Genomic DNA, 26,808 nt, shown 5'->3' on the forward strand with positions numbered 1-26,808 from the left:
TCACAGCAGTGCACAGGGCTGAGCCGTTCTCCTTCCCGCCCCATCAGGGATGCTGTGAGCACAGCACAGATGCAGGATGCACAGACAGGCCGGATGCAGGCAGTTTCCCAAAAGTAGAACTTTTTAATTGGGAAAACTAAAAACAAAGAGGGCCGGAAAGGAGCCGACAGCACTCAGTCAGCCCCCCCCCGCCCCTCCTCAGTATGGCTCCGGTAAAGAGCTGCTCCCAGTCAGAATCCTGCCATCGAATTTCATGAAATAAAAAAGAAAGAAAGAAAATAGCGGAAGGTTATAGCAGGGCTGCCCCCCACCCAGGCAGGCAGAGGCCCCATCCCACCCTTGCGAGGCTGCAGATCGCGATGTCAGCCCAGAACGGGAGCGCATGGCTCAGTGTCTGCTTTGTCCCCTGTGCTGCTGCCATTCTTCAGGAGCATTTACATGCAAAAAGCCCTTTGTTGAAGCGGGGCTGAGGTTCTTGCTCATTTCCTAGCGAAGAGGAGGCGAACTGGGAGCCCAAGGAGAAACAAAGGCTCTGCTTCCATAGAAAACCCTCACTAACAAAAGAGGAAAGGAGAAAAGTGTGCAGCAAAGAAAACTTTCCAGTTCAGAACCATCTCTCCATTGCACTGCAGCTGCTCCTGCTGGGACCGCAGCTCCGTGCTCCCAGCCCAGGGGTCTCTCGCAGGCAGTGAGAGCTGTGAGCTCAGGCAGTGCCCGCTATGTGGGTGCGACGCCTGCACGTATCTGTTTTGATCAGCTTCACACAAATCAGCTTCTCTGCAGAAGTTTCAGCCTCCAAGCACCGAAGGAAGGAGGAGCAGTGACTTTCACCGCCTTCCACGGCAAATCCCTCGCTAAGAGAGGGCAGGCACCGCAGGGCAGACAAAACCTCTCAACCAGCGTAGAAACAGTTTATTCACCCCTTCTGGTTACAGTTGGGCAGGAGGAAGTCGATATGGAGGAGGGTGCCATGCACTCTCAGCTGCTTTGGGTGCTCTCCACCATAGGAGCTCTTGCAGTGTTTCGGCCCATGTGTCTGTCCTGTGCTAAGCTGCTGCTGCCCGGGGTTTTGCTTTGCAGTCTGATTAAAAAAAAAACAAACAAAACAAAACAACAGAAAACCCCACAAAAACAAAACAAACTAAATAAATATTGTTCCAAAAGAAGCCAGAGGAGAGCAAGCCTTTGGTACAACAGCTGCGTTTCTCTCTGGCGTGAGCCCTAAGCCCCAGAGCTGCCGTGCCCTGGCTGCAGGGTGGCACAGACTTTGCAGAGCCTGCTACGTGTGAGATCACGGAGCAAACGGCAACAGAAACCCTTTGAGAACTCTGGTTCACTTGTCACAACCCCAGTGGCTTTGCTTCGCGCTCCCTGGGTGAGGAGAGGAGACGGTCGGGGCATGGGAGAGTCCAAATAGGACAGGCTCACTCCAGGCCAGCGGTGTGCAGATCCTGCTGGGTTTGCTTCCTCGTGGTCGCAGTGACAGCACTGCTGTGCGCACAGAAGGACAGATTCGCTCCACCCAAGTGGTGAGCCAGGAGCTGGGACACAGAGGCCGCTGCAGCTGTCCTTTCCTATGAAATATTTATATATATATAGTATACATATTTAGACCAGCTCTGCCAAGTCTGTTCGTTCACTCAGGTGCACATCACCACGAGTCGTTTCCCACCATCTCACGATGTATAAAACAGGAGTTACGTGGCTGAGGGAAGGGAGGCCGTGTTCAACTTGTGCTCTCCCTTCCCCTTCCTAGAGAAGGGAACGGAGGGTCGGGGTCAGGTCCAGCACGGCCTATCGGTCCATCTCATCCAGCAGCGGCGTGGCGTCCCCGGCGATGGACATGGGTGTGCTCTCAATCATGGGGCTGGGAGACGGGCGAGGAGTCAACCTCTGCTTCTGTTTCCTCCGCTCAGCCTCCTTCTCCTGGAGCCACTGCTCGGCCATCTTCCCCCAGTCGATGGCAGCGTGACTGTTGGTCCTGTAACGACACGGGCAGGAGGTGAGATGTGCCACGGGCAAGAAAAACTGGGGCAGCTTTCCCTGCCCTCCCTCCCCGCTGCCCCACGGGGGTGAACTCATGGGGTTCAGTGCTACCATGAAAGCAACCGACACAGACATGCATGCGACTCTTCCACTCACTTTGGCTGCTGCCTCTGTCTGGAACTGGACGAGGGCTGCGACTGTGCCTGGGACTGCGTGGACTGCGGTGTGGTGTTGGCCTGGAGCTGGTACTGGGGCGTTGTGATCGGCTGGCTGGGGGTGGTGTAGGAGTAACTGGGGGTCATCAGAGGGGTGGCCACTGGTTGCTGCGCTGGAGTTGTGAAGACCTGCAGGGAGCAGATATTGTTAGGAGACAGAGGAAAACTGCTGGGCTGTGAGGCAGAGATCTGGCACGCTCCCCACTGCTCTGCTTGCTGCTGCATGTCCTTGCTGCGCTCTCCTAGGCCTGCTGGAGCCCCTCATCTGAGCAAGGAGAGGTTTGCAATGATCACAGCCCAAGGAACGAGGGGCTGCAGGGCAGAATGAGAAACACCCTGCTAAGCACAGGACATTTCTGGGTCCTGTTGCTCCCCCTTGAGTCTCCAGTCATAAACCAGCCAGCCTTCCCCACTGGGTATGAGGGGAGACATTGAAACCAAGCAAAGGCGAGGACCAGAAGAAAGACAGGCGCAGGAGATACTTGGGAAAGCTTGCACAAACATCATATCTGAGTGGGCATGAAAAACAGACACATTTGCCTTGATTTTCTGCCACAGTGGGCTGCAGAAAAGACAGCTCCCTCCCAGTCCCAGCCGGCTGGCTCACTGTTTGCCCAACAGAGCACTCAGTCTCTTTGCCTCACGTTGTTCACCTCCCTTCAGATCCCCTTAATACACTGGGTTATCCACAGTCCCTGTCTACCCTCAGCTCAACACTTCTGCCAAACTCCATGAAAGCCTCCCAAGGTGGTCCAAAAGAGGATCACTCCTCCATGCAAGCCTTGTCTTGCAGCACCTCTCTGTTAGATCTCTCTGCTGGCAGGGTGTGTTTCCTGTACCCAGGCACCTCCATGCAGCTGCATTTTGCCTCAGGGTCAGCTGGGGAGCTGGCAATGCGTGCTGGTGGAGGTAGGCACCAGCATGCATGAGGAAAGGCTTCAGCACGAGCTGAAACTGTTCACCTTCATCTCACTCAATGCAAAGCCTGTGGGTGTTCAGTCAGGCTGAGGTGCTCGCCTGCCGGTGCGGCTCAGAGATTAGCACGCTGAGCTGAAAAGCCCTGCAAACTCAGCACATAACTTCACAGCTAATCTCTTTCCTCTGGCAGCTCACGCTGTCGAAAGAAGGCCACAATCACAGAAAGCTGTGTGCCCGCACCGCTGGATCCCCTCTCTCTACCCTGCCACATTCCTCAGGAGCCAGAGCGATCTGCTGTTTGCCTCAACTCCCTTCAAAGGCTTAAAAAGTGCACCTACGTGGTACGCGCTGCTGCCACCTCCACTGCCTCCGTAGCCATACTGACTGGATGCCCACTGTGCAGGGGTGGCATTTGGGTTCTGCCCTTGCCCTGTCACAGCAGCAATGGCACTGAACATCTGGGAAGTCATGTTCTGGGGTAGAGCGTTCACTGCACGGGTCAGGTCTGCAAGAAAGGCCGTTATGTTAGACAGAGAGAGCCTGGAGAAGGACCCTGTGCCCCAATTCCAAGCCAGAAAAGGCCCACACTGACCTGCCAGGTTAATGTTAGCTGGAGTAGCATTAATGGAGGCTGGAGTCCTGGTCCGACTGCTACTGCTGGGAGTAATACCTGCACAAAACATGAGACAAAAGAGATGGATTCATTTTCCCCAAAGAAAAGCCATTGGCTTAAACTAAAGATTAAAAAAAAAAAATTGGAAACATTTGTTCTGGCAAGATCCTGCCTTACCAGGGCATGGTGTGGGCAGGACTGTATGGTGGGGAAGGCTAAGGGAGAGGAAAAGGCCAAATCCAGCCTTTGCTGCATGACCCACTCAGCTGAAAGATCAACTGTCAGGTGAGCTCTTCACAGCTCCATGGAAGACAAAAAGCTGAGTACTGCTTTGAAACAGCTGAGACACTCAGATTTTGGGGTGCTCACCTGGAACAGGATCCTGATAATGATCCTTAAACCATCGGAAGAGTCCGTTCACTGTAGGGAAGACCTGGCCCCGGTAGCGGAATCCTTCTGGTGTCACTGTCACATACTCTATCCTGTGAGGAGCAGAGAATGCAAGAGAGTACAGGAGATCACAGGCTGCTTCAGAGCCACACCAGCTTCCAGCACCCTCAAACTAACAGGCCACAGTCAGAACAGGCACGGCCTACAAACTCAGGTGATGGCTGGACTGAAAATGAACAGGCAGACCTAACCAAGTTGTTCTCATCCTGCTCTCAAAGAAGAGCTCCAAAACACCTTGCCTTTCCTTGAAGGAAATCTATCAGTCACTGCTCACACTCTACCTAGTGACACCCCTTGCACAGAGCAGTACCGTTTGTGGCAGCCAGCTGGTTAGAAATGTCGGAGTCTCCTGGGTGAGATTGACTACTAGACATGGATCCTGTCAGGAGGACACACTTTGGATGAAAGGAGGCCTGACTTAGGAGGGATACTGACAGAACTAGAAGGAAAATCAGGGGTGTGGTGCTGGCAGCAGTCCAGCTGCTGGGCTTATCTCTCCTTTACCTTGGTTTGCCTCGAGGCTGATAACCCAAGAGGAATTTGCCAGGTAGATCTTTACAAGCACTAATAAAGTAGGGAATAAACGTTGGCTTCTCTTTCTTGGTCTTTATCAGCAGCTCTTCCAGCTTCTAAATCGAGAGAGAGAAAGAAAAAAAATGAGATGCTCAAGGAGAGCCTACGTCTTCAGCAACACATAGGACCTGCAGCTGCCTCCCTCCATGCTGCTGTCAAGCCCATTTTCTCCCCAGCTCTGACAAGGGCCACCAAGTGCACTGTTTCTGTGCAGGGTTCTGAATGCCTGCACCACAGTAGGGAGGACTTGCCCAGATACGTTACTAATTCAGAACACAGATCTGCAGAGCAATGTTCCTCTGCCACAATTCTGCCACCACTGGAAGGTGTCTCTCAGAGAGTAATAGAAGGGAAGGAGCTAGAGAGGAACAGAACTCAACTCCTTCTGTCTTTCTGAGAAGATACACAAATGCCACCAGGTCACAGAAAGCCAATGCTCTCCTTCCAGTGATACCTGCTGGCAGGGCTGTGGCACAGCGTTGTAGCACACCACACTCCCACTGCAGGAACCCATCCTGACTCCACTGCTTCCACACAGAGACAGAGCCCCCGAGACCTACAGCTGGGAAGTGGCTGTCAATCCCAAGGCGACAACAAGATCAGATCTCAGTCCAGCAGCTCATGTTAGACTTAGTGTTTAAAATCTTGCCCTCAGGCAAAGAAACTTCTATCACACTTCTCAATCTTCCACACAGGCTGGGACAGGCTCACCTTCTTGTCTCCACCGTTGCAATCCTGGTAGTATTTGTGATTCAACAGGTCTCTGGCAAAAGAAGCCATTGGCTGGACATAGCGAGCAACAATTTCATCCAAGTCTTCAAACTCCTTTGAACAAACACATTTAAGGAGGTATTTAGGGCGTGTGAGGAGGAACCCTGCTTGCAGTACAGAGCTATCAGTAAAATATTTTGCTCAGCAAGGCTGGATACTTTGAGTGTAAAGAGCTGAGAATTGTCTAAGAATAAGAGTGACTTCCAGCAACAGGCTGAAAGCAGCTGCGAGGACAGGAAGTTGTGCTGAGCTGCCCCTGACAAACAGCTACTTTTCCTTTCCCACCACGTCCTTCCCAAGTGAGTTCTGCTCTCACCTCTGTGTTAATCCACAGCGTAGAGCCCAGGCTGAAGGCGTTCTCCTTGCCCTCTTCTCGAACATCCACGTGCTGGTAAATGCCATCATTCACCTTCCAGGTGACAGTGAGGTGGTTCTCCCCTTTGCTGCTTGGCCGAATAATCACATCCCCTTGGTCCATGGTCTCCATCATCTTCTCAGCTTGCTTGAAGCTGATGTTGTGGAATGATGGGTGAGCAATTACTCTCTTGATGTACGCTGGGGGACAAAGGATTTGCTTTATTGCAGGTAGACATCTTACTGTGCTTCCTCTCTTGAAGCACTCTGGGAAGGCTGGTGTTACAGGGGTGGGAAAAAAAAATGACAAACTCACTTGTCCGCTGCTGCTTTCTCTTCATGTCTTCCTCCTGTTTGTGATCTGCTGCCTCAGTATCAAAGTCATAGTAGGTGTCTTTAGGCAGTTTCCACTCGTTGTTCTTATCCATCAGGTCTGAGGTCCTGCAGGTCAGATCTGCGCTGAACTTCTCGATGTCGATCTTCATAATCCTGCAGTGAACAGTCATTCCCACCTGCAGGGGAGATGCAGTGCAGTGGATCAGCAGGTAGGCTGACACGCCAGGCACCCTGCACTACAGAGCAGCCCGTGCAGGTTATGAGTTACTGCACATACTTCAGGCTGATTTTTACCACTTTTTAAGGCGACTGCTCCATACCAATGAAAATGACCCTGTTATGACTCAAACTGAAAAAGAGATTAAAGGAAATTTTTTTTTTTGCTGGCAGCTCTCCAGCATGCTTACTATCTGTGCTCTATACACACTGAAAACTGCTCCACTTGCTATGTTAGCTATGTTTAACAATGGAACAGCAGATCTGGTTCACGATGCACAGGAAAGCAGTGAAGTTTGTTCAGAAACAGACTGGAAGACACCCAAATGACTTCCCTACTTAAAAAGGAAATGGAAAATCCTACCACAAAAACTGCAATGTCTTAATCCAGTTAACCGTGCTGAAATTAACAACAGCTCTTTAAAGAGCTGCTGAGAAACTTCTGCTTACAGCATTATCCATCACCTGTACAGACTGCCAGGAGATCCCAGGAGACAGAAAAGATGTTGAAATTGAGGTTTGACACGGGATGAAAATAGGAGATTCTGCTTCTTTCAGAACCCCAGACCCTGTCCTGACCAAGGTTTGTACCTCTGATGATCCTGACAAATAAACTGCAGAAGTAAAAGCTACAGGAGTGGGAAGCAGACCCTCGCATACCTAACAGCAGCTCTGTGAACTCTTTAAAAAGTCAGGAACAAAGGACAGCTCTGCATTAGAATGCCTTCTGGTCTCCCAAACCCAGACTTTAGCCAGACTGTAATAAATCCTCATGCAGTACAACATGTTAACTGATTAACACGGTTCCCACCAGCTGCCAAGAGAGATTTGCACTGTGGGCACTAATCAGAACCTGAACATGCTGCTGATTCGAAGTCCTTCAATGAAAATAAGGTTTGAAAATCCATTTAGGGAACAGTGTTATTAACCAAACTCTGAACTGCTGTTGGCTCCATGCTCTTCCAGTTCTTGCTGGATATGTGAAAATCCACCCTTTCCATACCTTCACCCTTTCTTCAGGCCGTTTGACCACCTTATCACTTAGAAATTTTGTTGGGATGAAGCCAGCAACACCATTATCCAGACGTGTCTTCACTCCAATGGCCTGACCTGGGCAGGACCCACTGTCAAAGTGATTCCAAACCTGGAGCAAGACAAACATAAAAATCGTTCAGCATGAAAATAAAACGAAGCAGGCAGCTCACACCTAAACAAATCTAAAAGCTGGGGCAGCAAAGTGATGCACCCAGCACAGATGCACAGGAGGGCACGAGGCTTCAAAACGAAAGCTGCCCAGTAACACAGCCTTCCTACTTCAATTCTGCTCAGCTTATAGGGCTTTGCAACTGGGAAGGACAGAACATTTTTAGACCCTTAATAAAAGCCTGCAGCTAGGGCTGGTTTCTAATTAACACAGTAGGACTTTAAAGTCACCAATTACCAAAGCTGGAATTTAGCAGTGTTCAGAAGAGACCTAAAGTACAGCTACAGTAAGCAGCAGGGAGTCCAGAAAAGTTCTTAAAATTGAAAGGGTGGCAAAACAAACTTCTGTGCTCTATGTCACAGGCAGCTTTATGTATTTGCAAAGAAGCAGTCAGCTTGTCACCAAGACCATTTCACTCCTAGTCTAGTTCACCAAAATTCACAGTGCAGCCCTAAGGAACCTGTCAAATCCACATTGAAACAATTAGTCAAAACCAGAACACTTTACATTTGTCATCCAAGGTCAGGCCCAGGTTGAGGGCCTATGGCACTGCAGATGCAATTTTGGCTCTGATATCTTGTTTTCCAAGAGCCTTTGCCAACTGCATGCCTACCAAATGTTCAAGTCTGGTAGAAGACTCCCAGCAAAGGCCAGCACGAGAAGCAATCCCACCTCACTGAGCTCTGGGAAGTTATCCTGCTGACAGAAAGGACACTGCCAAAGACCAGTTTCGTCGTTCCGTATTGCCTGGTCATAGCTTTCTCCTTGTGGCCGCCTGTGTGCTATCCCAGTCACGTTGCAGATGATCATTTTACCTGCAGAGTGATGGGAGAGGAAAAGCAGAGAATGAAGAAGTGAAAGCCAAGTGCAGAGCCAGATACCTGTCTTGATCTAAGGCAGACGTACATGAAGGTGTTAAGATACTTCCCAGGTACTTGACAAGCTGCTTCGTATGTGAGTCACATCAGCATTATCCCAATGTCACCCCCACCAACCACCTCTTGTTCCACATCTACATATCTGAAGTAAACTCAGGATGACAGTAAGCTCTCTCTCTTAGTGAACAGGGACATACCAATATAAAAAGTCTCTGGAGTCTCTTTGGTCAGCATATTGAAGACCTCTTCTGTATTTGGAGAACGGTATGGGGTCCTGAGGTCCTTGTACCTGCAGCTGAGTTCAGCTCGAATGTCATACAGAGTTATGTGCTTGTCACCATAGCCCTGTGTAGGATTCAAAGGTTGAAAAGCCATGACTTGCAAGAAGGATGTGAATAGGGAACGTGCTATGAATTATGAAAGAATTCAATGAACTTATCAAACACCAACATTAAAAAAGTTTAACAGACTAATTACCATCTGCCCCCTCCCCCCATCAGCATCGACTACACAGCGCTGTCAGACACAGAATGCTTGTTAAGGCTATTTATACATTTTACAACAGTAGCAGCCAAGTGCTCAGCTCCTAAAATGGACAAAGGTCACCCATTCCAAAACCCTAAGAAACTGAGGTGGACAACACAGCTGCCCCTCTGTTTCTCAGCACCAGGAGCCACCCTCTGTACCTGTCTTTCCAGCTCTTCAGCAAAGGCATCGAGATCCAGGTCCTTCAGTCGTTCAGGGTTTTCCAAGATCTCCTCTAAAGCTCCTGCAGGATTCGCATCCTCAGCTGACTCATCATATTCTAAGGCATCTACTGCCATTTTTCTTGCCCACTCATAGGTTTCGGGATGGACCCTGGAGCCATCTAGGACTTCAATGTAGGAATCAGTACTGAAATAAAACCAAAGCCACGTTCAGATAAGGACTCAGCAAGTTCCACAGCCAACTCCTTCAGCTCAGTAACAAATTATGCTACTGACCACCGCTGCTGGCTGTGTGGGTGCTCCACCATCACTGACCCCAAAGCAAACTGCTATTTTAGACAGGACAGTTAATTTTTCATTACTCAATCAGCAGGATCTAAAGCAATATAGGACAAATTCCAGTCTGCAGCTTCTGCACTGCAGGGCTTGTTGGACTTTCCAGATGTGCTACTGCTGTTCTCCAAACACACACACCTCTTGTTCAGTTACCAGAAACATCATGCTCCACACATTTACCAGCTTCCTCTTAAACTAGTGGGAAAGTTGCTGATTTAGACCTCAGCTTTGAAACCATTGTTAGGACTGCTCAGAAACCAAAATACACATGGGTTTCCAATGCACATGCATGAGTACTATGGAAAGTTAGGGAACAACTGCTTTTAGTTCAGTTCCTCTTGACCACAAAGGGTCTTTCACACCATGGCAAGCTATATAATTAAAGTTTAAGGCTCACATTGCTGGACAGGTTTAGCTGCCCTTAGGAATCAGATTAACCACCAGCAATACCTGAATTTGGCCAGTGATCAGAGGAGCCACACAGAAACTCCTGGAAACGTGGACTCCACACTCCAAGACTGTTACAGCCTGTCACTCTCTGATAACCCCACGCTCTGCTGTCAGGCACTGAATGCAACCCAATACCCACCTATCGCCCAGCGATGCTGTGTCAATTTTGATGAAGCCTGCACAGTTGATAAACACCTTGGGTCCCATGTGACACATCGTAACCAGCTGGGTCCTGTTCTCCAGACGTGTGTTGTTTTGTTTCAAGATCTGGAACAAGAAGGAGCAGCGTAAACTTTCTGATTCAAACCCAAGGGGTTCCCAGGAAAAGCAGAGGACTTGCACTGTACAGTACAGCATTCCAATCATCCGACATAGCCATGCCTATCACAAATCATTAACTACTGCACCCTGCCTGTGTCTCAGTGTCGTATGAAAGGATGACTCCACGTGGAACAGCTCCAGCTCTCAGGAAAAGTGCTGGCTTTTTGCCTTCTGTTTTCTACAGTAGGAAGGCATCCGGATGCTCTAACAGTGTGTCAGTTCCTAGGAGCTGAGGAGCAGACTAGTACTGAGATCTGCTGAGTTGCGTGGGCCTGTGAAGGACGTAAGTCTGTGCACAGCTTCAGGGTTAGGAGCAGTGAGATAACACACATGAAAACATGTTGACAGAGCTGTCAGCTGCACCTGGCACAAACAACCCTGACTCAGCTTGTAACAGCACTGCCATCAGGCCAACCTGCACGCTATTAGGGATGCACTGTTTATGTAGGCAGTGAAAGAAGCTTCCTTACCTTTAGCAGATGAGTGCCTTTGCGTGGTCCCAGGCCACACACATACTGCAGCAAAGCCTGGCTGTGAGGGTGAGCAATTGCCCGATTGACATCCACTCCCACCTCATTCACACGGTTTATGAATTCACAGTAGAGGGCGTTCAGCAGGTCCTCCTTCACCACATGCTCCTGACAGAAGGGAGAGGTGTTAGCTTCACAAGGGGATGTGTGCAACGCTCTGCCATGAGCAAGCTGGACCAAATGCAGTAGGAATGGCTCTCTGGTGCTGTACTGCACCTCAGAGTTACTCTCTGAGAAGAACCTAAAGGCAGGGGGCAGATGAGCTAAAGGCAGGAAAAAAAAACAACAGGTGCTGTGTAGCCTGAACATGGCCCAGAACAGACAGAATTTGCACCAGTTCAACTTGGAATTCTTTTCCTTGAGAGCAAAAAAGCCCAGGCTTTTCAAGCAACTTTGTTTTCCAGAGATGGAACCCTCCTTCCAAGAGATCCCATAATGAAAGTTTACCTGCAGAGGATGGAGTTTCAGGCACAGAATATCCTCATCAGAGCTGCAGACCTGAGCAAACTCTACGAGAGGGTCCTGAATGCGACGAGCGAGGGAAACTGCTTGGCGTAACAAAGGTGGGTAATCCCGGAACTCATTCTGCAAGAGGCCACAAAATCACATTTTGTGGTATGCCAACCTAAGACACATCAGACTGGAAAAGGGAGACACTTATTGCTCGTGCAGAGAGCTGAGATCAAAGGCCTCCCAGGAAGCCTGCTTGAAATAAGAACAAAATGAGGCCATCTACTCAGCTGAAAAAGATTTTCAGACCACACCAACATCTACTTTGTGCATCTGCTAGTGTGGCTTTTCTTTGAGAAGCCTAAACAAGATGTTCTGCCTTGACTTAAGGATCAGCATGTCACCTTCTAAATGGATCATGCGAGGCAAGTATGACAGGAGGCTGGGTCAATATAATAAACAGAAGCTGAGACAGCACAAATGAGCCAAAGGCTAAGGAGTGGCTAAAGTAACAGAAGGTTCACCTCAGATTTCTTGCTGTTCATGTAGAGGATGGCCAGTTCATTATCTACCAGCTCTACTCCAATAGAGGACAGCTGCTGCCCCTGATCCAGTTCATGAACAATCCTCTTTACATCCTCCATCAGCATCTGAGCATCCCTAGGGAGAAATGACCAAAGGTATTGAAGGGAGAACGCAAAGCTGAGTCCTCAAACCACTGAAGGAGATATCACCAATCAATGGTTTATGACACATCACTGACAAAACAGATTCCTTAAAGCAAAAACAACAAAATCACAGGTCAACTAGAAATAGAACAGCAGAGAGCAAGTCTCCTAGAACAGGTCAGGTCAGTTTGGAGAGAAAATCATCCACAGCGAGGATTCACGATAGACCTTGCATCACCACAGTGTTATAGCCACCACCCTTCTCTGCTGGAAGTAGCATTAACAAGCCTAGCTGTTGGTAGACAGCTCTTTGCTTCCAGAAGAAAGTAGGTAATTTTCTGGTTTACTTAAAGCTGCGTTCCATGTTAGCTTTCCACCTGAGGCAGGAGAGACCCAGTATGCTAAGAATCCAGTAAGGATGCCCAATGCTATTTACTACCTGCTCAAAACCTGGGGAGAGGTGCCATCAGTCCTACCCTTCTCCCACTAACTGTCCAAGCACTGCAATATAGAGAAGAATAAGGAAAACACTGCAGAGAGACTTGGAAGTGGAAGGAAGACAACAATCTGTTATCTGACCTGTTCTCGCCTGCAATTGTGACCACGTGAGGCTTCTTGTTCAAAAGGAATTTTTTCAAGGTTTCAATATCCTGTGCCTAGAAAGAGAAGTGAGACAGGTCAGGGTAGATAAGCTACAGGGCTTCTGTACTGAATCAGCTACCAGTTTTTGCTTCCTATTTCACAGGGAAAATCTTCCCACTCTGCTATCTTAAACTGGAATCTAGTTGGAAGCAACCTCTCCTCTCTAGAATGACTGCAGTGTGGAAAAAAGGCAAGATTCTTGCACACAAGAGTGACAAAGCCTATATTGACTTCAGACTGACTATTCCTAGCAGCCCACAGTACATCACTCGGTACCAAGAGCAACCTGTGGGTGTTGGTCTCAAGATAATAGCTGCGTTGAGGCTCACCTTCTTTTCCCTCTCTTCCTCACGCCAAGCATTCCTTCTCTTCGTGAAATGTGGCAGTCGGAGGAAGTCTGTAACCTCACCCTCTCCATTAACGAGGGCACAAAACACAGGGTGGTCCCTGAAACACAGAGATCACTCACACATGGAGGACTGCTAAAGCCGAACATGTATCTTGAGCCAATTCCATTCCTCTTACCTGGCTGAGGAAAATGCAATGCCTAGCACCCGAATTCCTTTCCCTTGGTTTTCATCCATGAAATCATCATCTTCCTCCACTTGTTGATCAGGACGGTATGAAGCTACTTTCAGCCAGTTGTACAGCTTGCGGCTGCAAGCCTAGCAAGAAGGGAGGAAAGAGAGGAGTGAGAGAATCCAGTGCAGGAGCTTTGGCACAGCCCTACTCCAGAGTGAAGGTCAGGGACTGCTCAAGGCAGAACGACAGTATATTCTGTCAGAATCATGACTAGGTCTCTAGAATCACAAAGTCCATCTTCTCTCCCTCTGAAGCATCTGCTTTTTCTCTTTAATGTTACAAGAGAACCTGACTCAGATCACATCACCATCCATCTTTCCCACGTGCCTTTATATGGGCTGCCAGCAGCTGTCTTCAGCATGCTGCAGGACTGTTAGCATCTATAAACTTAGCTCTGTCTCACACGCATCTGTACCCCATCTCACCTTGAGGACATACTCCTTGGCCTCCACCAGCAGCTTGTTCTTCAGCTCTTTAGCCATCTGCACATAGAGGAACTGGTTGAGGGATCGCTCAATGGCCATGGTACGCTGCCGATTCCATTCCTGCACCTGGTGGCTGAACTCATCCCGATAATAGAACTGTTTGATTTCCTCAAAGTATGTCTGGTCACTACCATAACTAAAAAAAAAAAACAAAAGAAAAAACCAAGAGGAGGAGAAACATATAATCATGACATCCAGGAACAGTTTGGGTTCAGAAGAGCTTCGACAGCACACCAGCACTGGTTGGATAAGCTCTGCCAAGCCATGACCACTGAGAACTCACCCCTCCACTCCTTTCATGTCTATGCTGATGTCTATAGTCAGCAGTGCCTCCTCCTCTGCCAGGCTCATTTTCAGGAACTGGTCGTCTCGCAGCTCCTTCACAGGCTTGTTCTTCAAGTATTTGAAGGAATAGGCATAGTGGGCTTCATCAATATCCTGGGACAGAGAAAAGGCTATCAGCATGCATACAGGCATCCACAAAGACAGGCCCTACTGTACACTGTAGTAGACAATGTTTTTTATTCAATACTCCCTCACTCCTGTCCACGCCTGCCAGTTTCCATTTCCTCCCCCAGCAGGACACAGTGAAATTCATTCCCAGTCCCCCAAAAAAACAAAGACTGTTCTAACAACTGAAGGCAGCATTTCAACAGCAGGAATCAGGTCTGATGAAATGCTGAGACTGAAAATGCAGCTTGCTGCTGAGCTTGCCTCTGCAACAGCCCAGCTCACATGCTGCTTCACTCCGAGTTGCCACTGACATGGGAGAAGTTTTTAGACACAAAACAAGCATTTGTACATTATATAGATCCCTCCCCAAGCTGACTCACAGAGTCAGAGCTCCTTTCCTTACCTTCTTCCCCTTTTTGGTTGGTGAAATGTTGATTTTAGCTCTTTCTTGGAAAGTCTGTCTCAGAACCTGCCTGACCAAAGGCTCCCTGGCTATCTGCAATGCTACCATGTACCGTGCTCCTTCCAGAACAGCTTCTGGGCTTGGGAATTGACTAAAAGCAAAAAAAGAAAAAAGGCAACACAGTCTTGGGATGTGAGAACACAACCAGATCCTTTCCCCTGCCCCCTACAAGACCTCGGTGAGGATCCCCACACACTGACCTACACACGTAGTCCTTGGCCAGCTCCAGGGGCTCTGCAGGGAACTGCTCTGTCTCGTGACGTTGGTAACTGTCTCGGAGATTCTCTCCAAACTGCTCAGGTGTCAGACCAAACTTTTTAGCCAGGCCATCTAAGGGAAAAGAATTCAAAAATAAAATCACACAAATGATGAGAGGGGTATTGTAGCTTACTTGGAGCTCAACTATCAGCCCTCCTCCTACAGGTAAGCCACACAACCTGGAAGTGCAGGCTAGGCCACAGCACACGCACTGCAAGCTCAGAGTGACAGAGCAGAGCTCTTACCCAGCCCAGCTGTTTGACAGATGGTGTACATATCCCGACGGGAAGCCTGCTTCAGCTCAGGCCCTTTCTGCTCATCATCTTCTGCATCCTCCCCTTCACCTATGGGAAGCACATGTTTAGCAAGGCATCCAGTCACATCCAGTCACCTGCAGTACATCAGCAGCACATTCAAGGGGACAAACACAAATTACATTGTGCACCACTGTTCCTGAATCACATGAGAACATGAAAACTCAGAGCAGCCTTAAAGTCATTTATAATACCCTGGTCATGAAGGAGGATACTCAGTTCCTTGGAAAAACAACAATCCTGTATGGCAAATCCTAAACATTTTTAGAGATGCCTGGAAGACCTGGCACTAAGCTAAGACAGAAGAGAGCAGCAGATCTATGCACACACCCAGGCTTTTCAACAAACTTTCTTACTACTATTTTGAACCAGGATTTTGAACCAGCCCAGGTCTATGAAACTTCTTAAGCTTAAATACAAACCTTCTTCCTCTTCACCATCTTCTCGGATACGCTTTTGCTTCTTTCGAGCAGCCTTTGCAGCATTCTGCATCTTGGGGATGTCTCGCCCATAGTACAGCAGGAAGTGATTATACACATCTTTCAGCTCATCCATGGACTGCACATCCTTCAGCCTAGAATGTGCAAAGCCAGCACGTTACACCCTGCTTTCAGCTGAGCTGTGTTTAGAGTGCTCAAGGAACCTGCTCCGGTACAGGTCAGGCAAATGGAGCACTTGGGTCCTCTTGTGAAAGAGTTTTAAACATTTCTTATTACTGGTTTTGTAGTGAGTTTAAAGGCCATATCTGCTCTCTGGCTTGCAGTGCAATATGCACCTTAAGTTACATCGGAATGAATACAGAAAAAGTCACGACACCATACCTCTCCATATCAGTAGTATCAAGAGCCCTTATTCCATCAGCCAAAGGCTTGTCTGGGTCAGCAGAGATCTGCTCATACTGGTAGGCCTGCATCTTCTCAAACAGACGTGTCAGGTTTTGCTTGCGGATCTTCAGCTGGGTCCACTAACACCAAAACAGAAATTTCCACTGAAATGCAATGTAGCTGCGTGCTACATCTGCCTTCTCTCTTCCCAGCAAGGAGCTCCTGAAGAGGCACTCTCAGGATCCCAGATCGTCATGTAAAAATAATTATCAACATCTTCACCCCCAGCCATGCTCAGCTGTGATAAATCTGTGGCAGGTTTTGTCTCACATCACGTTAACAGAAAAAGATTTGAATTACCTAATAGCAGAAAAGGAATGGGTACTCCTTACACTATACAAAGTCACTATACAAAAGTATCAGTCTAGGTAGGAAAATAAAGTAAATACCAGTGGGATAATAAGCACTGAAAACACTCCTCACCTTCTCATCCCACTGCCACACACTCCAGAGGTCATTGATGTGCAGCTCTGGTTCCACGTACTCCTTTCTGTAGAAGGCGATGAATGGCACCTAGGTCAGAAATGAGACTCATCAACACCAAGTGAAAGGAGACCAAATCCAGAGATTGCTGCTGTTCATTTAGGAGAACAAACTGATGGGGCAGCAGTGTGGGAGATGTGCTGAATCATGACACAGCTCCTCCGACTGTTCCAATAAGTAATACATCACATACCCCAAAGAGATTCTGTGAAATCGAGCAACGCCTCTCATATAAAGATAAACATCTTATGGAACAAATAAGGCTTAAGAGACTCTGGAATTTCTCCATCTAATTTATCAGATTGACCACGGCAACAGCAGCCTCATCAAACAGATGTTAAAAGCTCTGCTGTCACAGCTCACATGAGATGAGCCACACTTTCCAGGGAAGCACCATCTTCCATAGGTGAGGCAGTCAGGTAGGCCATCACAGACTCATCTCCTTTGTTACACTAAATGCCTCCAGCAGCCCCTCTACCATCCCATCTGTACAATGAGATCGCGTTTCAAAAACGAAGCTGAGTTACAAAGTACCTCAAAATGTTGATTTCTCATAAAATTCAGGGCTTCTTTAATCTTCTGGATGGTGCTGGGTCCCTTGCGGCTGAAGCTGCTGCTGGCTTGTCCACGATCAAGGTAGTCAGAACTTTCCTAAAAGGATAAACAGCACATTAAGATGATTGCACTCCTGAGCATCCCCCTAAAAGCACAGCCCAGGCTAAGGGTGGGAAACGGAGACCCTTTTATTAGCAGGGGATGCAGGCTTAGCTTCACACTGCAATTGCAGACCACAGAAAAGCCTGATTGGCTTTAAGAAGTAGCAGCATCTGGCTACTGTAACTAATGGCTAAAAGCAGATGGCAGCTAATATCAGTTTATCCCTAAGCACACAGTGGCTCAGAGATCTATCTTTCTTGTCAATAATTCTTGCAACCTCTCTGTTCTTTTTTTTGTTTTGTTTTGGTTTTTTTTATACTGTTCTGTGGATGTGAAAATGAATCATAGAATCACCAAGGTTGGAAAAGACCTAAAAGATCACCCAGTCCAACCGTTCCCCTATTCCCAATAGCTCCCACTAAACCACGTCCCTCAACACAGCATCCAGCCTTTCCTTGAACACCCCCAGGCTCGGTGACTCCACCACCTCCCTGGGCAATGTGAAGATGTGTGTGACCCATAAAAACACAGGAAGAAAATGACATTGGGCACCACATTTTTTTGAGTAGACTCTTACAACAGTGCCTCTAGGTTGGAAATCTGCAGCACCTTCAAGTCACCAGTTCTCTTAGGACAGAGGTCCCAGGCACAGTTCCTTTACCTGCAAGGAAATGGTGGGTGTTGCAAATGCATTCCTGTAAATCCAGTCAGCTTCTTCCTCCAGCTCATCATCTTCAGCACTTTTTACAGGGATGGATCTCAACTGTGAAAAGGCAACAGGAATAACAGCACATAAACCAGCTCCAAATCCTCTCTGAGAGTCTAGATCCAATCACTGATGACAAAATGTCTGAACAGAAGATTTTACTGTATTTTACTCTCTTTCACTGTATGCACTGGCATGGAATAAAGGTCCTTTCAAAAGCCAGCAGCTTCAACATCACCTTTCACAAAGGTGAGTAGCAGGTCTCTGTGCACAGAGGTACCAACATGTTTTAAAAGGAGGCCAAAGAGCAGTGACTCTTTGGGGAAATCTGAATATGGGGTGAAATTATGACAAAAATGTCATACCAGAATGATTCCTAGCAGCACAAAAGGACTTTGCTCTTACAAGTCCCAATCACCTGAATTAAAGCAGGTTGTAGAAACACCTTGCATGGAGCAGTTGCATTGACTAGCATAGCTGTAGGTCAGAAAACCCCAGAAAGCTTTCTCTGGTGCTGCAGTTTCACTCTTGCTAGGCAAAGGTACGACTCATGGGATTGCTAACAGCATCCAGCACAAAGGGCATCTCAGAAGAGCACAAACCCTGCACCCAGCAGTGCAACACTGGCACCCAGTGGCCAAAGAGAAACTATGACCAGTGCTAAAACCCCTTTGGATTTCCAGAGTCACAACAATTCAGCTTCATTGTCACGTTTGCCCACTGAGTTTCAGTTACATTTAAGAGGTGGGATCAGAGATGCTGAAATCCACCCAGAAGCCAGGTGAGAAAGTCAGCCTGCAGGCCCCAGGCCTGCTGTGTTTGTTCGGAGCTGACATGCTTTGTCTGCACACTGAAACCCTTCTCCTCCCTCACCTGGAATCTCTCAGGCATGTCTGTCATTCGGATCTCATTGTCTTGATCTGTTAGGTGACTGCTCTCCAGCTCACTGGGCTCATACATCTCAAAGATGCTTCGCCGACTGACACGTTTCTTGGCAGTCTTCTTGGGTCGGACACGGGTTTCTCCTTCAGCTTCTTCATCCTCATATTCATATTCTTCCTCCATCTCCTCATCATACTCATTGTACTTCTCAAACTCATCGTAGTCAAAGTCCACACCAAAGATTTCCTGGGCTTCCTGCAAAGCACTGGAATGCAAAAATTATTCTTCAGCCCCATTATGCAGTTCAAAAAAAATACTGTTCTGGTCAAAACACCTATGGTCTAAGCTTTATTTTTGCACCAACGTTAAAAATTGTGGATAGATGCACAACTGTTTGAGCTTTAAAAGCAAATATTTCTCTTAAGGGACTACTATTGATATTCTTATAAAAAAAAAACAATCCAGGGAAAAGGAAGAAGGCAGGCATTTACGAAGCCACAGACTTAAAGCCCCATCTTTACATTTAACAGATTCCTCTAGGGAACAAGACCAGCAATTTCCAACCACAAGCAGAATCACACTGAAGTTGCAAAAAATCAAGTAAGCTGAGCACTGGTTTCGAGGCTCTAGGCCAACTTGCAATCAATACTTACGCATCAGTGTATCCTGGGAGCTTCTTCCTCCATTTTGGCTTCTTCAGAGGTTGTCCATCATCATCCACAATGAAGTCATCAATGTCTGGACACAGAGAACCATTTTAGCAAGTCAGGACACTCACATCTTAAGCCAGTAAATAACAAACTTCAGCTCAGCCAGTGCAGTTGGTGCAATTGCACCACAGACTTAAGTGGCTGCTGGCCTGCACAGCTACCCACAGCATCTCCTGCACCAACCTCAGGTATTCCAGAAGCCTGAACCACAATAACCAGCTAGATCTAACTTTTAAAAACAGGAAAAGCCACCTGGCAGCTATCAGTGGCTCAATTTTTACATCTCTTTCAGCACAGTGTTAGCAAAGATGTTGGGCTACTGCCCAACAGCAGAATTAGGGCAGGTGTGCAATGTGCTACCAGGTGCTAAACAGAACCTCCACTAACATCTTTTGAAGCATTTTCCCTTTGAAGGAAGTTTAAACACTGAACACAGTAGCGTATGCAAAATGCTTCTGTTCATCTAAACTGTTCAGTCCAAACTAAATCTGCTCACTTTTGATTCTAAAGATTGTACTGATCAGACCAACAAAAGCTACAGGTTTTGGTTAACTTTAGGGAAAACCATACTTTGTTCCAGTGCTTTTATCCTATTACAAGCTTCAGACCATCCATACTCACCAGATTCATCTTCTTCCTCCTCCTCTTCCTCTTCTGGTGGTGCAACAGGAGCTTCAACAGCTTCCCCTCCCTCCTCGCCTTCGCCATCCTGAAAGATTTCTTCAGCAATGGCTTCCTTCTCATGTTCTTCCTTACCATAGTCCTCCTCTTCATCATCCTCATCATCAGACATTTTCCGCACACGCCTGAATTTTTGCTGCAAGCAAAAAAGCTTGTCAGTGCCCCTAAGTCCTGGCACAGACACACCAGCTTTCTGTTCTCTGCTGGGTTAGAACTGTGCTTCCTCTGCTTTCCAGGTGATTACTGGAAAGAGCAGGAGGGACAAAGACCTGCTCAGCTCCAAGAGAGCCATACTGCTCATTTGGCACAGCATGCCACACAACACAGCTGCCTGCTGAAAACGATGCAGGAAGTGTAATGCATGCTCTAGGTGCCAGGGAGAGATTGTGCTTCTTTCAAGCACTCAGCTCTTCCTTTTCAAGGGGCCAGGAGAAGGCAGGAAGTACCACAGCAGGCAGGAGCCAAGCATCTCTGCTAAGATGCATCACACCATTAGCAGCAGCATGGAAACACAACTCACCCTTTTGACTTTTACACCCAAGTTCTCTTCAATGAGGTCAAAATCATCGTCCTCCAGGCGGTCATCAAAAGCTAACAGAGGAAAGCAATCACAAGTTAAATTCTCCCTTTACTCACTTCAGAATGGACAAACCAGGAGAGGGTACAGCTTACCCAGGCTACGCAGACCCCCATGGCAGAGGGAGAGTTACACTGTGGCCTGCTATAAACAATCACCCCAAAACTTACTGCGCTTTCTCTTTTTATGGCCAACATCATCCTCAGAGTCCCCAGAGTCACTGGCTTCTTCCTCCTCTTCCTCTTCCTCATCATCATCGTCGTTAATGAATCCTTTCAGGTTCCCTTGCTCATCTTGATCGTCAAGATTCTCCTCCTCCTCTTCCTCATCTGGGGTGGAGAGCAACAAGCATTTGACATTTACGCAGTGTTTATCTGCCCAGTCACCTTCTCAGCTTTATACAAACATCTTCCTTCACACTACCCACGCATGGAGTCTTAACCAAACACTTTTACTGACACAGAACCCAGTCAGCTGCTCATGCCGAAGCCCCATTTCTTGAGAGCATTGTCTCATGCACTCTCTGCAGATGGAACAGGTGGAGTGGTCACACCAGAAGAATTCCTATTCTTTTACTGTTTACTATCAGACTGTGTGCCTGAAAGTCCCGTGGGGGTGAAGGAGTCTATTTTCCATTACCAAATATAAAACCCATCTAAGAATTGTGAGGAAAGGAAGCACTTAAACAGCTGAGAATATTGACTACAGATGGTCACACTATCACTGCACAGTTACTGCTCCATCTGCAGTGACACGATGCAAAACAGAGCAGTGAAGCACACAGATGGTTCAGCAAAGCCAGAGCAGACAGATACACTCACCATCCTCATCTTCTTCTACAAATTTCTTGGTTACTCTGGGAACAACCTCTCCATCCTGGTTGTACTCCTCCTCTGACTCCTCTGCTTCACTTTCTACAAAGTCAGACATGGCTGCGGCGTCTCACGCAGGAACTGGGGACAGAGAACACATCCATCACAGCAGCTGAGGGATGGGAACACAAGCACTTCCCCCTGCTGGGTTTTGGAAAGAAGACAGCTAAGGCAAGGTTTCAAATCATCTGTCCAGGCTCTGAATTACCCAGAGCCCCCCTTGTCTGCACATCCCTGTCACCAGAGATTAGGCAAGTGAAGGCAGCAGCCAGAGGCTGCCGGCGCCTGTCAGGCTGTGTCTCAGTGAGCAGAACACGACTGTCACGACAGCACTCACTGCACAGCTGAGCTCCAGCTGAAGCAGCACACAGAGCCAAAGCCCTTCATCCCATCCATACCCTCACGCCTGGCCAGGACAGCAGCCCTACGCCAGCCCCAACGCAGCGCTGTGTCAGAGATCCACACATCTGGTGCACAAACACAGCAACTTCAAAAAAAACCCAGGGATTTGCCCCTCAGATCAATTAAAAAAAAAAATGCAGATCTTGGAGAATCTTTTATGTCTTAAAACATGAATAGCTCCAGAGGAATGCATTGGCCCTATCTCACTAAAGGAAGCCCACAACAAAGACAAGGGAAAGAACTCAGTTGCAAGCAGATAGCAGCTCATATTCCTTGGCTCAGGGCCCCGTGGCTGCGGCCAACACCTATTTATGATGCTCCAGACAGGGAGAAGCCACAGCAAGCCAAGGCTGCTGCTCTGCACCAGACAGGACATCACCGCCCTGGCACAGCACGCAGGTACAGCGTGCTCCCTGCCCTCAGGAGGGCACTGCAGATGTCACACACTCCAGCATCCCCCTTCATAATAACGCTCCAGAAGGCAGCACATCGATCACTGAAGGCAGCACAAATGCCAGGTAAATGCTTTCTGCATTTCAAAGCAAATGCCACTGATGAACCGTGTAACTGCGTGCACTGGAGAACAGGAGTTGCTTTGTTTTGCCAGCTTCAGCAGGAGCATGATGTCAGTTCCACACTTCCTCACCTATTCTTCTGTACTCACCAGGGTGTATGAACACAAACATCACTGCACACCAAGCTGCTTTTTCTACACTGTTTCCACTTGTACAGCAAGGAAAAAAAAAACCTTCATCACAGTGCTACGTGCAATTTGATCACTCTCTGCTAGCAAAACATTTCACTTGCAGTTCCAACTTTCCTCCTCAGCACTTGTTCTACCATTTCCTGGTCATTTCAGCTCACGTCAGATGAAATTTGTTCGGACGCAGGGAACAGCTATGACTTTGGAAGCCCATCTCACGTAATGATCCAGCTGAGCAGGTTCCACACAAGCCAGCCACCCACGACACAGGGAGCTTTCAGCTCTGCTGAATTCCACCCCAGGACAGAGGAGATGTCATTTAGCACAGCAAATGGAAGCGAGGGCAGCTATTACCATGGAGATGCTGAATCAGATACGTACTAACGATGCCTCTTCCACCCTCCCTTTGAGAGAGGCATTCATCTGAAATAACACAGAAGACAGGCAGAGACCTCTTCCCACACGGGTGAAGATATGGACTTCGGACCGGTGCTGCTGTTCAGAGAGCCGTTTGTCTGGCTCTAGGGATCCATTCTCACCGAGGATTTCCAGGCTACTCTGCCTGTATCAGGCACTGGATCCACCCTCAGAGCATCCCAGCAGCATCCCCGTTCCTGTAACAACCCCAGGAGAGAGTGGGAGATCGCTGTGGCACGGGAGCGAACGCTAAATTACACGAGAACACTAAAAATGCAGGGAAACAGCACCCAGACTTGCATGTTTACCTCTGCAAGAGCAGACAGACTTCTGTGAGTAACTAGCTTTACCCCAGGACACCTCACAGCCAACAGACACTGATCAAGATGGACCAGGGTCAAGGGCAGCACAGTGATGGCAGCAGGAGCAGACACAGAGGTGTCCTGAGCAATGCTGGGCCTGTGTGCTTACCTGACCTCTGCTTCAGAGGAGGGGTTCCTGCACTTTGCTCGGCTCAAGGGCACAGTGGCAAATTTCCAGAGTCTATAAGCTGCTTTTAACTGGAGGACACAGAGCAGATAGCTGTCTGCTGTCAATACAGTGACCAGAGATCATGTCAGCAGGGCCAGGCACTGCAGGTACCGCTCTGCTTTGCTAAGGCAGACGGAGCTGAGCATGCTGCAAACCAGATGTTCAAGCACCTGCAAAGCCTTGGCCGCACAGCCAGTTATCTGCTGGCTGCTCAGGACTGCAATCAGAAGACTGCAGTGCTGGAGACAGGCACGGTTCCGTACACAAAACACAAGCATTAAGTTCAGAAATGGAAACACACAGCCAGCACCTGCAAAATATCAGAACAGATGACAAAGAGTGCTCCTGTGCCTCGCCATGGCAGCACTGAGCCAAGGCAGGGACAGGACTGGCATCAGGAATGGCCCACAGAAGCCTCCCAGCCATAGCAGATGTAGGATGAGGGAAATAGGAAGCATCTCAGCTGTAATTGCAGAACCACAGAGCAGTCTCTCGTGGTGAGACGTGTTTGTTATTCAGCAGACCCAGCTGGACCCTGTTTGTGGACCCAGGAGCAGTCCCATGATATCAGTGTCAAGGCAGAAAACAAGAAAAACTTGCTAACCTAGGCTCAGGCCAGAACTGCATGCACATTTCACAACACAAGCAACAACTGACTGCTCCCCATCCTTCATGGGAGCAACTACATCAAGCTCCCGAGCCACACCAATGCTATTTTGGGATGGTTTTATGGACAGGGATCATTTTAATCTCTGCCATTTCACGGTTCAACTCACAGATCACCGAGGATCTTTTTGCTAAACACCTTTGCCAAATTCACCACTGAACAGTTTGGTCCTGTTCTCATGTCTGCACTTCAAAGACAAAATGGGTGGACTGGAGAGGATTCAGAAAGCTCCGTGAGAATATGAAAGCTTGAAAACTGGACTCAAAATTAAAATGTAGTGCCTAAAGAAGCCCAATCCATTCATTCTGTCATTGAGGTGTTCGTGACATTAATCCTAGCACAGCAAGAGTACTCCACAGAGCAGGAGACTGCAACAATCTGCTCATTAGGAAAAAGCCAAACCAACTGCAAAGGTGACAAACACACCAATCACAGAATCATAGGGGTTGGAAGGGACCTCTAGATATCATCGAGACCAACCCCCGAACACCTATATTAAATAAAAATGCCATATTTGAGCCCAAATGCGTGGATTTAACACCCATCACTGAGCAATGACCTCCAGCCTGTGTCTCACTGCAAAACGCAGATGATTGTATCACCATCTTTAATTTGAAACATGTAAAGCCCACGAGAGCATCCCTGCGGAGCGCTGAGGCACTCACACCACAACCAAGCACTCTCACAGGCTCCTCATCAGCTGCAGGCTTCTGCTAAGAGCCACTCCTTGCTGCAAGCACAGACTTCTGCTGAGCCTGCCAGCCCTGCTACAGCACCAGTGATATGTAATGTATTTAGGTTTCTCAGCTGTTTTATAAACTGTGGAGGTCCGAAGCTAAACCAGATGTTCTCCCCCTCGATGGTCGGTGTGCAATGGAGCAAAACGAGGCATTGCAGTGCGGCGTTCGGCAACTGGAGATGAGCAATGCTGTGACAGAGGAAGGTCAGGAGAGGCACTGCAGCTCAGGCAGTTCCAGTACCTGCTTTGTGAGTCTTATTGCTCCTTGCCAGTCCCACCTCCCTGGTGCTATTGTGCTTCAGAACATCCTGTGGCAATGTGTGCCACGGTCTAATGGTACGTTGTGTGAAAAAGCACTTCCGCCTGTTTATTTTAGACCTGCTGCGTCATAATTTCCTCTAAGAAATAGAAAACTGACGTACCCTGCTTGCTTTCTCTGACCTCTCCACGACTTCACACACTTGTCTCGCATTTCCCACCTGCCTGTGTCCCCCTGGGGTGAGGAAACATGGGCTGAGCTCCCCCCTGCATGATGGGTGAACCAGAGATGCCTGCAGCACCCAGCACACAGGCTGCCAATGCAGCAGCATGACAAAGTTTCCAGCTTTGCTCTCTGCACCTTTTAAGCAATTCCAAAACACCCATTTTAGACGCTGGTGTGGCACTGAAGCATTGTTTCAGGAGAAAGCCACTGCTGACACGTTCCCAGCTCCTTCTTCAGCACTGAGAACCGATGCAGAGTCAATCGCTGCAGTATTTGGAGCCTTCATTAAACCCACTGCCACCATGTGAGCGCCCAGCAGCACCTGGGCTCTCTCTGCATCCTCCCACAGCCGTGTTTATCCACCCTAAATAATTCAGTGTCAAAATTCAGCGCTTCCTTTCCTTCTCCATAACACCACATCCAGAAAGAGGAACAGATGACTGCGAACCTCCACAATAACCACTCCCCACTGGCAGCACCACGCTCCCCTGACCCTTCACGTGTCACTTTTTCACTGATTACTGATCCCATGGAGGGCTGCTACCCCACAGCCTTTTTTTTTTTTTTTGGGGGGGGGGAGGGAGGGAAAGTGAAGCAGGGCTGTGTCAGACGTTGATAACCAAACACAGCACTTCATCAGCACAGGACCTGCTGCTGAAGGCCTGGAGCGAGCAGGAACCAAAGAAGAGCACAATAAACCTCTAAGAAATTGAGATCTTCTTCCCCCCCCAGCCGGCAAGGCAGCACGGCGATGCTTTCCTCCGCTCCCCTCCCGCAATCTCCACGTTTCAGCACAGCCCCACGAGAAGGCCCTGCCACACCTCGCTGCCCCCGTGGGTCGGTGAGGGTCCTCCCCACTCCACAGCCAGCCCACAGCCACGGCCAGCCCTCAGCCGGAGCCCTGCAGCGCTGGGGCGGCTCTGCCTTCACTTCACAACCGAGGACGAGGCGTGGAGGCCCGACCGCACCCCCCCCCACCCGCTGTTCCCCCCGCCCCACGGCGGCTTCCCAGCCGCAGGCAGGCCCCAGAGGAGGTTTCGGAGCCCGGCAACCTGCTGGCCGGAGCCCCCCGCGCCGCTCCCGGCTCACTCCTGCCGTTCAACCCGGCGCGGCCTTACCCGGGGCGCTGAGGGAAAATGGAGGCCTCGGCGGCAGCGGTGGAAGCGAACGAGGAGGGTGGGGGGAGGAGGAGAAGGAGGGGGGGGTGGAGCAGACGAGCTGCGATCTCCGGGCGGGCAGA

The 26,808-nt window shown here is 48.7% G+C and overlaps 2 protein-coding genes across 2 annotated transcripts in view; one reads left to right on the forward strand and one right to left on the reverse strand.

The window, feature by feature from the left end:
• The window catches only part of BLTP2 (bridge-like lipid transfer protein family member 2), a 69,296-nt gene that overhangs the window by 27,064 nt on the left and 15,424 nt on the right, over positions 1–26,808 (forward strand). The window lies entirely within an intron of this gene.
• On the reverse strand, positions 104–26,803 carry SUPT6H (SPT6 homolog, histone chaperone and transcription elongation factor). The gene is made up of 37 exons (XM_052689267.1): positions 26,687–26,803; positions 21,575–21,706; positions 20,924–21,082; positions 20,697–20,767; positions 20,117–20,312; positions 19,439–19,523; positions 18,777–19,050; positions 17,859–17,960; positions 17,075–17,191; positions 16,481–16,570; positions 15,995–16,137; positions 15,596–15,747; positions 15,105–15,203; positions 14,802–14,931; positions 14,542–14,692; positions 13,969–14,123; positions 13,626–13,821; positions 13,144–13,283; positions 12,948–13,065; positions 12,556–12,632; positions 11,833–11,968; positions 11,306–11,443; positions 10,799–10,966; positions 10,147–10,274; positions 9,201–9,408; positions 8,712–8,859; positions 8,309–8,451; positions 7,436–7,576; positions 6,197–6,392; positions 5,843–6,081; positions 5,467–5,580; positions 4,687–4,811; positions 4,102–4,214; positions 3,712–3,789; positions 3,458–3,624; positions 2,143–2,330; positions 104–1,981 (listed from the first exon to the last, which is right to left on the reverse strand). Exons 2-37 carry the CDS (start codon positions 21,681–21,683, stop codon positions 1,795–1,797), a joined length of 5,181 nt encoding a protein of 1,726 aa, XP_052545227.1. The 5' UTR covers positions 21,684–21,706; positions 26,687–26,803; the 3' UTR covers positions 104–1,794.

The sequence above is a fragment of the Tympanuchus pallidicinctus genome, unplaced genomic scaffold, assembly GCF_026119805.1.
Source record: "Tympanuchus pallidicinctus isolate F22 unplaced genomic scaffold, pur_lepc_1.0 scaffold24, whole genome shotgun sequence".
In the NCBI taxonomy this organism is placed as follows: domain Eukaryota; kingdom Metazoa; phylum Chordata; class Aves; order Galliformes; family Phasianidae; genus Tympanuchus; species Tympanuchus pallidicinctus.

Bases quoted from the DNA above. Each gene is read 5' to 3' on its own strand.
- SUPT6H (XM_052689267.1), bottom strand. From the start codon at position 21,683: ATGTCTGACTTTGTAGAAAGTGAAGCAGAGGAGTCAGAGGAGGAGTAC. The intron at 19,051-19,438 runs GTAAGTATTGAT...TTTGCATTCCAG, and splicing joins CTCCCAGGATACACTGATGC to TGCTTTGCAGGAAGCCCAGG. The intron at 8,452-8,711 runs GTATGTCCCTGT...ATCACTCTGCAG, and splicing joins TCCAGAGACTTTTTATATTG to GTAAAATGATCATCTGCAAC.